General features: G+C 38.6%; 1 protein-coding gene and 1 long non-coding RNA gene across 5 annotated transcripts in view; one reads left to right on the forward strand and one right to left on the reverse strand.

Annotated features, from left to right (window-relative positions):
- The first annotated feature begins 3,206 nt into the window (after positions 1-3,206).
- LOC139966134 (uncharacterized) lies at positions 3,207-8,967 on the forward strand. Its single transcript, XR_011792483.1, has 2 exons — positions 3,207-5,375; positions 7,261-8,967. It is a non-coding gene; the product is annotated as an uncharacterized lncRNA (long non-coding RNA).
- The window catches only part of LOC139966132 (sodium-coupled monocarboxylate transporter 1-like), a 35,053-nt gene continuing 25,986 nt past the window's right edge, over positions 8,379-17,445 (reverse strand). For all 4 annotated transcript variants that reach the window (XM_071968852.1, XM_071968851.1, XM_071968853.1 and 1 more), the window contains exon 3: positions 8,379-12,258. In XM_071968852.1, coding sequence (XP_071824953.1) covers positions 10,960-12,258 — 1,299 coding nt within the window. In that variant the 3' untranslated portion in view covers positions 8,379-10,959. The remainder of the gene's footprint in view (positions 12,259-17,445) is intronic.

Below are 17,445 nucleotides of genomic sequence, written 5' to 3' on the forward strand. Positions count from 1 at the left end.
TTTATAACGACGTAATCTGTGTATGGGGGCGCGAACAAATAGTGGGGCGCGATCAACTCTTTTTTATTCGGTGGGTGGCGTTATTCTTTCCAGAGTCCAGACTTTGGAGAATTTATCTACATTTTTTCGGAGCTTGCCGACAAATATCGATCAGGATGCTTTTTTCTAAAAACAAAGTCCATAGTATAGGCCTATACAAGCCTATACTTTCATGCATTCTCAGCTTCGAATTTAAGGGTGGGTTTGGTAGGACGTGGCTCAGTCCTCCCGTGGAAGTGTTCTGGATCGTATAAAGACCCCTCATTTATACCATCAACACTTACCTGATGGTCCTGCCGCACTCAAAAAAGAGGTAATTAGCCTATACTTTCATTAAACGAATCAAGGCTAGATTCGTTACTCTTATATTAACTTCCCCAATAACATGCAAATTTTGCATTTTGGACGGGAAAAAATGGGGAATATGGAGGTGGTGATGGGTATTGGGACGGGGAGGTGGGGCTTTGGGGTGTTACGGGAGGAGGAACGATGTAACCAATATGCCAACTACATTATATAAATAAATTTAGAATGTTAAATGCGTTATGCAGATTGCAAACCCGGTTACGTGCATGAGTTTTCCAACTAAAGTTAAGAGAGTGAAATGTTATAGAAACATGATACCTGTAAAATAGTAACGTCGTTGGAGCTATAACAAAGTATTGTTTACGATCGTGGCGTCTTTCCACGTAAACATATTTCGCTCTATAATTGCTAACGATTAATCTAGATTCACTGTTGCCTATAGATACCCTATAGGGAGTTCTAATAGTTCAACATTTTAAACACTGAACAATTAGGTCAAAACAAGTCGCTCCCAAATAATGAACCGGGAACACACACTTCAGCTTCTTAGAACAGGCCTTACAGTTCATATTATCTACGTTTCCCCTTGTGGGAATTATAGTTTTCCAGGTAAGAAATAAATCAATGCAATATCATATTAAGCAGTCCTCATACCCGTAAAAAATATGACATCGTATAATTTTTTGTTACGATCGAAATTGATATTTTAATTGACTTTTGGGCATGGTTTCGATAATACGGTTGTGTTTTCTTAATTGGACTTGTTACTATAGCAACAAATTTCCATCTCCCCCCCCCCCTCCCTCCCATAATTCTATTTGCCGTATATATCAAAGATATGATATGACATTAAATATCGCCGGCGCGCATATGCATATTAATTTCAGTCGCCTGATTAATTCATAGAGCTTTTGCTTGGGTCCTTGGTTGTTCGTTTGTCGATAAAGACTTTCATGGGTTGAACGTGAGGACGGGGAGGGGGGGGGGGGTGGCTGTATACATTCATGACCTTTGTTACGATTGCAAGAAAATTAAAACGATGTTATGGTAGGAGCCCTATAGAGCCCTTCCAGGAAATATATAGATGTTCCACTGCGTCAATGCTAAATGTCCACTCTGGTTGAGACAGTGCATTTAACAAACTAACACAATAGTTTCAAAATGTTATGTATGGAGACTATATTTCGACAAAATCCAACCCCAAATTGCCCCCACAAAAATTAAAGACACCAATCCTGGTAACCAAATGTTGAACCCGACACAGGTGTTAAATTGGGGCAGGACCAGGGGTAGGGAAGTCTGCAGGCTATCGTTTAGTGGTGCATGTTGAAATTTCCACCTATGGCACCACCGCATTTACGTTAAAATCATTACTGTGAAAATTATGGATGACTAAAATGAAATGGTAAATCTCTCGATATATCAGGCTGATGTGAATGTTAAATATATCCTGACCTTTCTCTTCCTTGGACAATTAACTGGCTTTGTAGTGTCTTTATGCATAAAACCATGGGCGGCGATCATGGGGGGGGGGGGGGGGACATGCCTCCCCAATATTTTAGGTGGGGGATATAGTATCTAATATCCCCCAAATATTTGGTGGTATAGTTTTTTTTGTGGCTTTAAATAGAAAATAATGCGTGAGATTATTTATACGTAGAATTACCTACAAAAGCAATGATCCACAAGAGATGCGATGAGGTCGAACATGATGTGTGACTGGTGACAATCTTGAAAAAGGTTATGGATGAAAAAAACTATTGGGAAAAACTTGGTTCTCAGGCAAAAGTGTACATCTGGTTGGTCATTTTCAAGCCCGAGAAGTGCCATTTCCGGTGATTGCTAGTTGCTACGCGCCTGAACCCAAGCAAATGTCCCCCCCCCCCCCCAAATATTTGAGAAAAAAAAATCGCCGCCCCTGCATAAAACTGTGTAGGAAGATTTCACACCTTTTAGTTAGATCAACAAAAACCCCGCTACGCTGCTATAGGAAATCAACGCCTTTATAATTTATGATGGCGCTATTTCGTATTGCAGAATGACATCCTCAAGTTGTTTCCTATTTTAAAGGGCTATTCCCATGCATGGCAGACAATGTGACACTTATATGTCGAAAGGGAAATTATTCTACACTGTGAGTTGAAACCCCTTCATCTGAATTGTTTGTTCCTCATTATATATAATATAGATATGCTTGATTGATTGTAACCTATTTTTGACTGCAGGCTAATACCCTCGATTCTTCCCGGGTATAGTCTGTGATGTCATCACGGCAAATGTTCTTCAATAGCATGTACTTCCGTATTAAAATCTCCTTGAAACCTGATGCCTTTGGAATGTTCACTTTCAAGGTTCTCCACATGAACAATTTCATCAAAATGCAATTTTTGTTTTTGTAACAAGAGGAAGAAAATATTTGACCTCTTACCTGATGATTAGACTACGCCTTGTTAACAGATGTATCTTATAAATTGATACAATACACATATAAAACAATCGGCTGTTGTCGTTTTATTAACCTTTCAAATCAAGTTATACCCGTGAGGCCGTGACAAATCAAGTTATTCGCGTCAAGTCATGTACGTTACGTATATGTTTGTACCACACTCATGATGTATTGGATATTTATAAGAGGGACTCTGTTTCAGAGCTATCTTTAAATTATGTAGGTATATAGGTCTAAGATTTTGAACAATTTGTAATAGTAAGTAATATGACTGTTTTTTTTTCCTTTTTTTTTTATTGGTATTGTCAGCCGACACTGGAACATTCCTTTAAATGTCTACAGTCCCTACACACCAAGCGACTTGACTACAGAAGATACATTGACTACCGTTACTATACTGCGTGCGTGCCTGCGCTCTCGAGAAACTGTTGTAAAGTCTGTTTTACTATAGTGTGTCAATATTTGATATATTCAGCTAAGTTGACATAAAGCCGTTTTCATTGTATCTGTGAAGGTCGAAATATGTCTAACAAATCGTTTTATACATAATTCAGATACCGTAACGTATCCGGGAGGAATTTTGAAATATTTTACTATCGCAGAGAACATTGCATTATTGATCGCTTTTTTCAGTGGCTATGAATTTAGTATGGAAAGGGAATAATAAATGTTACATGAAAAAGGGCTAATCTGTTTTAATAATATAGGACAAAAACACGGGAATAACAGAGACATGAAATCAATGGAAATACTACTTCGATGATAAATGTTCGATCCCTGAATGTTTCAAGAACCAAACGTCGTTGGTATAATTTTATTCTTTTCCAGAGACGTCGAGCTATTGCAATGTTAGTTTTCCTATCTATGATTTTTGGCGCTTTTGAGCTATCATGACCTAAGTTGACCTAAACTGACCTTTCACACTTATCAAAAAAGTGCACGGTTCTCGTACACAACGTGACACATCAAAACATAACGTATCAGATACGTCCATGACTCAATATCCCGGATTGATGTGTTTTGGGATGAAAAGCAACCTTTAAACTAATTTAAAAAAATTGTTAAATGTTACTTCCAAAAGTAGGGACAATGGTCGTACGAGAATCATGTACGTCTTTGGTTGGCCGGTCTGGTCATAACGTCGACATGAGACGCGTAATAGCTATTTCCTTTACAGGTAACGATTACAGCCAATCAAAACGTCCAGAAAACAGAAGAACAACCTTTTCTTACATGTCAACAAATGTTTCTTTACGCATAAAATTTGTGTGAAGTTCTTTGACGGGTTCAATTCGTTGTATGCTAAAGGTTTAGCAGTGCTATAATAAATAGACCTATCGTCTTAGTACAGTGTTCACACGATTTTACGCGTTTTGTTTCGACGTTTTGAACCCGCACGGTCAACCATATGGTGGCATACTCCTATTAGAGTCTATATACATCCGCTCAATTGTTCTCCCGTTTCAGGAAAAGTGCCAAAAAGCAGCAGGAGAACATCTTTTTGTTATCAATGTTATCAATCATGGTCTAGTTTTTGTGGCATGCATGTTAAAGAACATGAATGGAAGTACATGTGGTGAGTAAATTGGGTCAATTGAAGCAATTTTAGACCCCTTTAGGCCTCCCAGGAGCAGCGTACGAAAATTGTTTTCTACTGAGTGAAGAGGTTTGTTTACAAGTGACGAAAACTTCCGGCTCAGATAGCAAAATATCTACATGGTCATGATACGGAAAATTGATGGTGCCATGAAAGGCCAACTTGTCAGCTATCCAGTGATGGGTAGTGTTTAGCTAGTGAGAACTTCTATCTAGACTTAGAGACCACATTACTTTTGTGATTTAGTGTGTTAGTCAATGGGGCTTTTAATGGGCGTATGCTACCTTAAACGGCGATATTCAGACGCACGTACAAACGCCATACTCATTCGCTGACGCCCCAAGAATCCATCGCAAAATAGGATTTATCACAATAGATTGTTGTTGTGAAATGCAATGATTCAGATTATGACTAACGCCCTCTTAAATTTGGGCACGTTCAACTGGGGGACGTAAAATGAACCAAACCTACTATACGTGGGCTAAACCAGCTACAGTTTTTCAAACCTTACATTTTTAACCGACTCTTAGTGAAAATATTTGAATCTTCACCACTACAATAAGGATACTTAGTTGACAAAGTGGTACGTATTGGTCAAGGTACCACGATTAAATTGATGTTGCTGTAATGGCGCACGGGTATCACAGTAGGTGTTTATAGTGCAAACTAATGGTAAAGGATGCTGTTAGCTGTAATGGGAGAGGGGGGGGGGGGATGATGATGTCGGGACTGGTCAGAAGTTGTCAGATCTCGCAGATCCGGGTGTCACCATGGACACTTTGTCACGGGTGTCAGTTTCACATTATTTTACGGGTGATTTCACTACCTTCCCCATCATTGGCCCCATCGTATCATGTAATGACAAAATACGAAATTGACAAATGTATGCACGTAAATGTTTAGTAACGTGGTCTACACAACTGGCGTCATTTCATTACCGTGTTCCACGGGTGTCGTCTAGACTAATTTGTTGTTCGTATAGTAGCGGTATATATGGCAAGCCGTTTTAACATTTACCTCTCTATTCTACTTAAGTAGAATTAATTCCACTTAAGAAGAATACAATTAAGCTTAAGTGAAATGAATTGCACTTAAGTAGAATTGCATTTTACTTAAGCTTAATTATATTCCACTTAAGTGGAATTCATATTAGCTTAAGTTCAAACGGTTTTTATCTACATCGTATTTTACTTAAGTAAAATACAATTCTACTTAAGTTAAATACAATTCTGCTTAAGTAAAATTCAATTCTACTTAAGTAAAATGCAATTCTGCTTAAGTAAAATTCAATTCTACTTAAGTAAAATGCTATTCTACTTAAGCAAAATGGGTTTTCAATTTCACTTAAGCTAAATTGCATTTTACTTAAGTGAAATAGAATTACGCTTAAGTAAAATGTGATTGGTCATTCTATTTCACTTAAGTAAAATGCAATTTAGCTTAAGTAAAATGTGATTGGTCAATCAGTATATGCTACTCATTGCGTCACTGTACTTGCCGCGAAGTCCGACTCTGTATACTATTTTAGGTACCTCACCACGTGTTCATTCGCTCAATAGGTTTACCATTGTCAGAAAAGAGGTAAAAGTACCTAACGTAAAGCTTCCTTAAGCATGTTATCATTTACTGTCATCGTTTTTTTCTGCCTTTATATGAAAGAGCATAATTTTAAGTACAGATGGTGTGAAAATAGGGAGGATCGAAGGTGATATAAACCATTTTAAAAATCTTTTTAAAAGAACGAGCATATGGAAGGGTTCAGTGTGATAAACTTGCTCCTCTTCTAGCTCATAATCTAAACGGTCATGATATGGAAGTTTGCAAGTGCCATGATAGGCCACTAGAACACAGCTAGCATGTGGTGGTTAGGATATACCAGATGAAAACTTCTATCTATGCTTTGGCAGGTCTTGAAAGTGATGAGTTTAGTGTGTAAGTCAATGGAACAATTAATTGTGATGCGAGACCTATAGAGTTACGTTCAAGACGTACTAGTTACGTAACCATTTGCGGCCATTCCCCCATTCTGCGATACTTATCCAGCTTTCGTTGTGTATATACGAACATAACACCATACTTAGCAAATGAAGCAAAGCTTTGTTTATCACTGAGTCTGAACGTTAGACATTTGGTAAATGCAGCCAGCCAATAAATCGTTGCAAACTGTTGCTGATGCAGTTGGAAAAACACTTTTGAGGGCAAGGGAACGACTACAACACGACATACCACCAATCAGTGGTACTAGTAGTAGAAGTACCACAAGGCATGGTACCATGTAAACATTGCCCGCAGACCAACCACTCCTCCGCACGAGGTAAATGTTATAACGGCTTGCCATATCCTTCAATTCCACTTAAGCTAAATTGTATTTTACTTAAGTAGAATTGAATTTTACTTAAGTAAAATGCAATTGTATTCTACTTAATTAAAATACAATTCTACTTAAGTAGAATACAATTTAGCTTAAGTTAAATTCAATTTCACTTAAGCTTAATTGTATTCTACTTAAGTAAAATACAATTTTACTTAAGTAAATGCATTTAGCTTAAGTGAAAAAGAATGACACTTTTACTTAAGCTAAATTAAATTTTACTTAAGTAGAATTGTATTTTACTTAAGTAGAATACAATTAAGCTTAAGTGAAATTGAATTTAACTTAAGCTTAAAAGAAAGTGGTAATATTACTTAAGTGGAATACAATTAAACTTAAGTACAATGCACTTCTACTTAAGTGCAATTCATTTTACTTAAGCTTAATTGTATTCTACTTAAGTGCAATTCATTTCACTTAAGCTTAATTGTATTCTACTTAAGTGGAATTAATTCTACTTAAGTAGAATAGAGAGGTAAATGTTAAAACGGCTTGCCATAGGTATATGAGGGCAAAGGACAGGATGAGGGCGGGGTATGAAAGAGGGTGGTGATGGTGTTGAGGGTGAGATTCGGTAATCTTCACTCAAAGAAAGCGAATACTGAAAGCCGGCTGAGCTATGCTCCGAACTCTGTATATTCGAACCAATTCCCTGAAATTGTAATGTGAAAAATTGTTTTCTCGATTTACAATGTGACCTACTGCCCTCAATTAACTTTTCGTCGTATTCGTGGCACTGTTCACGATCTCGATATAAATGTCTACAACGCTCCAATTTTTACTATATTTTACTGAAATTCATACTTTGAAAGTAGTATTCTGAAGTCCGGTAATAAAAATTAAAGGCGCATACCACGTCTGAATTAAGTTTGCAAATAAAGCAGTACAGCAGAGCAGACGACACTATGCATCAGTGAGGTTATAAGAGGGACTCATTATACAGTGCTGCCAATAAACACTTAAAGATCTGCTTCATTGGTTCCAATTATAGCACGATATACCTAGGAAAGTTTTGTGATTACGACAATTTAAGGAAGGGCATATATATTCGTCTCCGATAACTTGTGAAGATTTATATACATGGTGCAGGCACAAAGTTGGGAGGATTAAAGTGATCCACAATGGGTGCGTGTGTGTGGCGGAGGAGGGAGAGGGGAGGGGGGGGGGGTACGTTTGTAGCCTGTAGTGCCACTAGTGGTGAAACGTCTTTCTTCATGTTTGGCATTTGAACATAAACATTGTTGATCATAAAGACAATGCATCTTTTTTTGTCTGAGTAATAAGTTCAATATTTTGAGTTAGCTTTGGAAAATCTTTTCTCTACCAGGAAAATGAACATTGCGGTAATCAGCAGGTGTTTCATCTTCTTCCTAAAACCCACAAGTTTGTACGTGTCCCGGCAAGGTGGTTTACTTTTGTACCTGTGGTAAGTAGACGCTGAATGTGATCTCTTGGAAACATGGGTCACTCGGATGATAAAGAATATCAAGGTTACGTGTTGTGAACTTTAACCCATATAAATATATGTATCCGGTTCCAGTTGCGAAGTTACAACAGAGAGAGAGAAAGAGAGATGTCGAGTTGGAAAATAGGGGGCAGATAAATGAAACTAAACAAAATTATTTTCACTTATATAGTCGTAATGATATATCTATTTTCCTTGGCTAATGTCATGTTAAGAAAAACAGGAACATGATAGCTATAATACTGTTTCAAAACGGGCAAATTTACTTATAATACATGTTCCTTTCATGTCGTTTTTCTTTAAAGATATGTATATATATATTTATATATTTCACTATTACTAGTACTACCAACCAATTCAAAACCAGTTTTCAGAAACAAAGCCTTGGATGAATATTTATACTTGGTAAACTCTGTACAAACGGAAACTGTACCGTAACCCATTCTCATCTCCAGTACCAGTGTGGTCGTTCATTGTATATGAAACAGGAGTCGCGGTATAGAGGGGGTAGGCGGAGGGGGGGGGGTGACTGTCTCTTTCAATTTGCAAGAAAGAAAAAAAGGCGAGGAGGAAGAAAGAGTGATATACATTACAAGGTCCCTTGTACCTCCACCAGGGCTCTGTCCCTATGGTGACCCCCTACACCCCCAGTCAACAACAATGTAGGCTACCTCCAATCAGAAACACCGTCGTACGCCTCTGCGTGAAATATAGTATCTATTTTAAATATTAAAAATATGTTACTTAAATTCATAGTAGTCTTTAATCTATAGTCGACATTAATAATCATATTTATAAGTTATATCATGCTACTTTCAGAATAATTATTTGAATTTTTCAAAATAAAATATTTACATAAATCGATTGCTAAATTTCTCAATGGATATTCTTGTCCTTATATTTGCATCTACAGACCAAACATAAATAGATCTGAGATGTACATGTGCTATACAGTGCTATCTATAGGCTAACTTGTTCAATATTTGGTTCTATAATTTAAAAGTTAACAGTGGAGTACGGTAACGTAACCAACGAATCCGACTCTTTAACATATTTTACATCGTATTCTTAAGCTGTTTCCTTAGGAATCATGCATTCGAATGGCGCTTATAAAACTCCGTATATTTACGTGACATTTAAACAAACGTTGATTCATATATATATGGTGCATTAACAATCAAATATTTTTTCCCCGGGTTCCTATGTTCTATTCCATAAGTATTGGTGGGTTTTGTTAATCCCAAGATATTTCTCACGGGGCCAATATAAGGCGGTTATCTTAGATGTCAACCGTAATTATACTCATTTTCTCATTTCTGAGTTATAATATATTGAAATCCGACTACTTTTATGAAAGCAATTTATTTCTTTGCCAAGATGTCGTGATTATCTCAGCATAGAACAAGAAGGAATGGAAGAGTGAACCTTTCAGCGTCTAGATATCTCAGAAGGGGTACAGTGAAATCAAGCCTCTTTGTTTACATTGTGATTTTGGATTGAATTATCCAACAGATGCATAGAATTACGTGTTTATTTGGACGTTGATTAAACTCAACCGACCTTAAACCTTTTGTCCTAGAAAACAGAGCTGATGTTATTTTTTCTTCTTTGTCTCTATACTTGAATATTTGGCTATATCAGAGAGGGAGTTGTTTAAAAAAATTCCTTGGTCTTATTTACATATATGGTTCCCATATGGGAAGGAACTTTTAAACATAATTGGGTCACGCCAGTGAGCACTGTTTAAACGATAACAACCTGAGTGGATAACTCTCGTCTATAGTGTCATCCGGGAGTTGTTTAATTATAACTACCTGGTTTAATCACCATTAACACAACCCGTGGAAGAATGGCATTAACTGTTTATATATACAAAAGCACCGACGGGCTCCACAGTTAGCACATGATAAGTGTTACAAAAGTTTGAAGTTGGCCATGAATGACATTTAACCTTTACCAAGACCAACCAAGTTAGATACAGGTCGCTTATAATGTTACGTCATATATATTAAACTTGGGACACATAATTAAACTTTGAGACTGCGTTTAGACAATTGTATCACTCGCTCATGCTTTTCCCATGCATTTTGATCTTCCTCAATATATGGGAATGATTTGCAGATTAAGATCCCCCGCCCCACCCCCACCCCACCCCACCAATTCGCTCATCCCAGTAAAGCATAATTCAGAAACTCTCAGCTTTCACATTTGTAGTTCCCCAAACTCAATACAGTTCACCTGTACATGGGTGTGAGTGCGTTTCGTATGAAACATTCACAACTTTCGGTAGCTAATGTCTTTGTACATCTTATATAGTTACGTCAGAGTGATTACTACATTTGAAGTCATTGATATTAGGTGTCGTCATTTGTTTGTTATGGTAACCGTTTGATGTTGTTATGGTAACATATTGATGTAGTCATCTTCACTACATTACTTCTCGGCATGTGTTCACTGTTTGCACAGCTGACCGGGTCTTGTTGTATGACTGGTCGGAGTCGACCCCGACGGTTTCACCTATAGGTTACATGTGCTCATCGTACGAATGCGGAGGCATCGTGCATCGTTTTCGTCATATCGTCATCCTTCTCGATATTATCAAATGACCGTCGTGTACGTCAGCCTGGATGTCTGCGACTATCAATTCAGCATCGCTGCACGGCTTCCACGTCGCCGTACTCTCTCAACATCTCTGTAGTGTACACTCCTACTAATACTGAAGATATTAAATTACTTTAAACGTTTTCCTCAATTGGAGTACTCTTCGGCTTTTCTTCGTTCTCAAATTCAAATTTGTCGTTCTGATCTTTGGGACTTGTTCTTCGAACGTACAAAGCAGACTGACTTAGATTGACGTTTCTGATTCGAATATCTTTCCCTCTTAATTTATCCGGTAAACAACAACAGAAAGATTCCCAGAATGGGCTGAGCAATTCCGAGTCAACCGTCAGTGGGTCATTAGCACCGGTCAGGAAACTGACCGCCAGACCAACGACCATGCAAATAAACCAAGCCATAAAACTGATGTATAAATATGATAGAGAGTAAAAATTATAGCCAGATACCTCACCGGCTATGAAGGGCGCATCTGTCGGTTGCACGATATGCTCCATTGAAGTCATATTCAGTTCGTTCATGTAACTGGTGTAGGGATTTATGGTTGTGACGTCACCGGCCGAACAGCCGTCAATAAAGAGAGGAGGCTCGAAGGTCGGGCTTGGGTTCCTTTGTATACCCACAGCATACCCAATACCACAGATGGACCCTACAAAAAGTCCAGTAAGGACCCCCTTGGAAGTACTCCAGGGGAAAAACACACCAAGGGTGAACACTCCGAGAACAGGCCCACTCACAATACCCATTAGGAGAAGCGTGCTGTTCAAGATGTCCCCCATTACGGAGGCGATGAAAGCTAACACAATTCCGAATAACCCACAACCGGCGGAAAAGAATTTGGTGATAATCGTCAATTTCTTGTCATCTATATCCTTGAAGTTCGGTTTGATAAAATCCTCGGCTGCGATAGCCGCTAGAGCGTTCATTCCAGACGACACAGAGCTTAGTGAAGCGCTGAAAGCACAGGACACTAACAGACCGGACATACCGGGTACGTTGCCAACAAGGTCCACTATAAACAACGGAATCAACTGATCTTGTTTGGTGATTCTCTCTGTTGTCAAAGGATCGCAGTGAGCGTAGAACGCATACATGACAATGCCTGTTACCACAGCGATAATTTGTGTGAATCCTATCAGGCCTACACCCAACCAGGCCGCTATCTTCGCATTCTTTTCACTGCTACAACTCAGAAATCTTTGAACAATTAGTTGATTACACCCGCAATTAAAAACCACCTGGAAAGTTCCACCAATTACAAGAGTGAAAAATGTGTGTCGAATCCTCGGATCGATTCGGAAATCGAGTACCCGTGTCCGGTTACCTTCGGCCGCTAGTTGCCACACTTTTCCGACACCTCCCACTTGAACACACCCGGCAATGATCATGATGAAGAACCCCAACATCATCGCAGAAAACTGAGGAGGAAGGAAAGAAAGAGATTGGAGAATCAATCTTAGTGAATTGAGAATTGAGTCATTTAGTATAGTGTACTAAATGGCATGTCAACCGTATTATTATTATTATTATTACTATTATTGGTTTCGATGAAATCGTAACCTATGCATTCATGCAGGCGGAGAGTGTGTGTATGTATGTATGTATGTGTGTGTGTGTGTGTGTGACGCCTGGCTTGTAAACACGGTATCTCAAGTAGGGAAGCTTGGACCAATCTAATATTTGGTGTATATGAGTACCACATTGAGTAGATGTGCCCTATTTTTTGTGTTGCCTGTGAAGGTCACCAAAGGTCAGTTAGAGGCCAAAAACCAAAATATTAAAACAAGCAATAACTCCCATTGACAGGATCCGACATGGTTGATATTTTGGGACCAGTTGTGAATCGGGTAAGGGATCATTTCAAAACATAACGGTCATGTGATCCAAGGTCAACAAAGGTCAATCAGGGGTCAAAAACTAGTATTTTTGCAATAACTTGAGAACCAAATGTTCGTGAAGGTTGGGAGTTACGCTATTGTAATCAGGGAGTCGACCCGCATCTAGGTGACCTTTGACCTCAGGTTGACCTCCGGTGACCTTTATCAATTTTTTGGGTTATTTGAATTTTCGTGGCCATAATCGGATCTCAAAGGTACCTTCCGATCAAAATGGTCCATAGTTGACCCCTGTGCGACCTTCGTGTGCGAAGTTATCAGAGGTCAATGTTTTTGTTTTTTAATAAGTACAGTTAGGATGGTCGCACAGACTTGTCATGTTGCTTTTTGGAATCAGCGTGTCAAACTACATCTGACTGAAAGGTCAAAAGGTCAAAGGTCAAATCTTAAAAAATATGCTCATTTTAGGAGATACGGGGCAAAACAAAACAGAACAAAGATAAGTTTAAAAAATTGTTGACATATGATAGAGCTTTTTGTGCTGAATATGGGAAACCAACACCCGCTTCAATCGGACACCCAGTTCTCAAGTTATGAGGGGCCAAAGGTTGGTTTTGATACATTTCTAGCAATAACATTATGTGTGTACATTGTAGGTCAAACAAATTTTAGGACAGAGTGCACCTCATCAAGAGAAACATTTTTGATAAAAACCATCAGGTCATCCAGGGTCATTCAAGGTTGATTATGTGCAAAAAACTCCCAACTTATGCTAATTTTTGCAACAACTTCTAGTCACGAAGTCTGACATGGCTGGTACATTAGGACAAGTTGTGAATGGAGTAGGGACACATTTTCAAAGATAACCGTGATGTGATCCAAGGTCACCAAAGGTCATTTATGGGTCAAAATGTGTTTTTTTCCTCAATAACTTGTGAAACTACCACTGACAGGGTCCGACATGGTTGATATTTTGGGACTAGCTGTGAATGGGGTAAGGGATCATTTCAAAACATAACGGTAATATGATCCAAGGTCAACAAAGGTCAATTAGGGGTCAAAAACTAGTATTTTTGCAATAACGTGAGAACCAAATGTCCCTCAAGGTTGGGAATTTAGGACAGAGTGCACATCATCAAGGGGAAAATTTTTGATAAAAACCATTAGGTCATTCAAGGTCATTCAAGGTTGAGTATGTGCAAAAAACTCCCAACTTATGCTAATTTTTGCAACAACTTCTAGTCACGAAGTCTGACATGGCTGGTATATTAGGACAAGTAGTGAATGGAGTAGGGACGCATTTTCAAAAATAACCGTGATGTGATCCAAGGTCACCAAAGGTCATTTATGGGTCAAATTGTGTTTTTTTTTCTCAATAACTTTTGAAACTACCATTGACGGGTCCGACATGGTTGATATTTTGGGACTAGTTGTGAATGGGGTAAGGGATCATTTCAAAACATAACGGTAATATGGTCCAAGGTCAACAAAGGTCAATTAGGGGTCAAAAACTAGTATTTTTGCAATAACGTGAGAACCAAATGTCCATCAAGGTTGAGATTTTAGGACAGAGTGCACATCATCAAGAGGAACATTTTTGATAAAAACCATTAGGTCATCCAAGGTCATTCAAGGTTGATTATGTGCCAAAAACTCCCAACTTATGCTAATTTTTGCAACAACTTCTAGTCACGAAGTCTGACATGGCTGGTATATTAGGACAAGTTGTGAATGAAGTAGGGACACATTTTCCAAAATAACCGTGATGTGATCCAAGGTCACCAAAGGTCATTTATGGGTCAAAATGTGTTTTTTCCCGATAACTTGTGAAACTACCACTGACAGGGTTGAGAGTTACGCTATTGTAATACAATGGTCGAACTGCATTTGGGTGACCTTTGACCTCAGGTTGACCCCCAGTGACCTGTATTAGCTTCTTTCAAGTTGATTCTTTGAAGTTTCGTGGGCATATTCCAATCTAACTTGTCCATAAGTGGACTCCTCTGCAACCCTAATGTGCAAAGTTATTAAGAGATTTGGTCTGGTTTTGTAATACTTGGTGTGTGGATTCATAACATTGAGTACAAGAACCCTATTGCTTTTGATGGAGGTGTGTATAACCACGTACAGTAGACTGACCTGTGTTAGCATGTCATAGTGTTATTGTAACAGCTAGTTCTGGTTATACTAACAAGCAGAAGTCTAGTGCATTAAAGTCATCGAAACCTCAATGCATTTTGCATTCTGGTTATAGGTAGTAACCAATATGAACCTAAACACGTATACGATCGGTCTAACGTATACGAAAACGAATGGAGATTCTTATCAACACGCTTTACAGATATAGCTATATGCAAGGATATAAATGGCCGGCATCGTCAAAGTTGGAATTGCGAGAACCCGTTCTCGACAGACAATCCAGCAAGCGAGTGTATACTGGATGTGTGCGTTTTGTCGTGTCAAGTCGTTTTGTAAACGTAAGTTATGTCACAAATTATGAGTTTTGTTTTGAGACCTATTGGATAAGAGAGTTGAAATTTCTCTTGAGAGAGTAACCATGTTTAGTATTCTTGAAGTGTATACTTTAGAAATGACACCAACTGTCTAATGTAGCAATGGGAGATAGTCATAAAGGCTTTTTGGATATTTCACGTACAAAGAATTGCATGTGTTTCTCCATCCCCCCCCCCCCCACACACACACAAACAAATCCAAAAATGTTGTTCATATACCATTTTTAAAGGAAATTGCTTACTGTTGTAAATTAGTTGCACATTTTGCAGGCATCTGATCCTCCATATTATTGCAAGTCTTGTGTAAGTAAAAGTCTTAAATCAGACAATTAAATGTTTCATTGAGGTAAAATGCTCAGCGGTATAGGCAGTTATGCAGTTCTGAAAGTTGGTATCATAAAATACCATTATATATCTCCATTCTAGCACATTTGGGGCGGGGTGGGGGGGGGGAGGGTTTGGGTGGTAGGACAATAGAGACCTCCTTTAAGCCTTGCGATTTGGTCACGTGTGATCCGAATGCCGGCTGCATTTTACAGGTCATGCCTGACTAACACAGGATATTCACGCCTTCAGAAATGTCGACATTTTAGTTGCCCTTCAGTGATCAGGATTTCATTTTACCATCACTAGATAAGAACGTTCACAGACAATTTAACAAAGAAATCCAACCTCACTGTTAGCTTTGACATCATTACGCTTATAAACGTTTTCAAATTTCGGATGTAGTCGTACAGTATCTTTGTACGACTTTTAATAACCCATTTACTTTATACTTGACTTTGTGTGTTACAATACATTACGCAACTATTACAAATATACACAATCTTTACAATGCTTTTCCCCGTTTTTGTTTGTTTCAGTTAGGCCTAATCATTTTTGGTTCAAGTTTGCCTTTCAATTCTTTCTAAAGTATGTTGGTGGCAAAAGTTGTTGGATTCAAATGAAATCATTGATTAAACTTGGATTTAAATTGGAATGTTTCTAATTACATTTTAATGTGTGATCTTTCTTTTTTAAAGTTGGATTATAGTTGAATGTAGGGTTAGCCACAACATACTGGTCCTGATAGCATATATCATCACCATATAAATTTTTCCTATATTGTGTAGGCCTAGATTTACTTTTCTGCATGCATTTAAGTTCATCGCGAATAAAACTTGACACTAATACAGAAAGTACACAAAAAGTACACAAATGCTTCACTTATGGACCATTTTGAATACTTTACGGACCTGAAAATATAAGTGTGGTTTTGACTTATTTCAGGGTTTATACGCTATAACAAAACCATACGTCCTTTATGCAGGTTCAGGGGATGGACGAGGGGTGGGGGTGTTTGGGTGGGGAGTAACGATCATACCATTAACCACCAGTGGCGGAGATTTCTTGTCAGAAGTGGGGGGGGGGGGGGTTGCAGGCCATTGCTGAAATAAAAAGTCATAACTGCTGGCTCACTATCTAAGTGGAGCGCCACCATAAGTTGGCGCGAAGTGCACAAGAATTTTTTGGCAAATATTGCCTCCCAGATTGCAGTAAATGGCACTGCCCAGGCCTTGAGAAGCTGCATTTAACCAGTGGCGTATGCAGGATTTTCTAACCCGGGGGGCGCGTATTACTATTTAAGCGGAGCGCCACCATTGGTTGGCGCGCAGCGTACAAGCAAATTTCTGGTTTTGGTACCCCAGATCACCGGAAATGGCACTTCTCGGGCTTGAAACTGACCAACCATATGTACACTTTTGCCTGAGAACCAAGTTTTTTCCAAATACCTTTTTTCTCATCTATAACCTTTTTGAAGATTGTCACCAGTCACACATCATGTTCGACTTCATCACATATCCTGTGGATCATTGCTTTGTAGGTGATTCTTCATCGCGGCCCACAATATCCGTCAGCCCCACTGATCAGAATTTGAAAATTCACAATTCTCGTGAATAAATTCACTTCAAAACATACCCATAATGTTGCACAAAATATCATCTATGGACAACCGATATAGAAAAACCTCTTTCAAACCCTAACAGACGGGTCAAAATTGCACGAGTATGATGAAGTATGATGAAGAATGTTGGTTAGGGAATTTTCGAAAATTCAGACGGCAACTAAAAAATTTCGTTGAAGGAAATAAAAATATACCAGATATTTCCGAAACCGAACACTACACACATCGACAGTTTTGAGCATGGGCGCAGATCAGTCTTGGATAATGGTGGGGATGCGTGTCTGTTCTATGACACTATCTAAGCGGAGCGCG

This window comes from Apostichopus japonicus, chromosome 4, assembly GCF_037975245.1.
Source record: "Apostichopus japonicus isolate 1M-3 chromosome 4, ASM3797524v1, whole genome shotgun sequence".
Lineage (NCBI taxonomy): Eukaryota > Metazoa > Echinodermata > Holothuroidea > Aspidochirotida > Stichopodidae > Apostichopus > Apostichopus japonicus.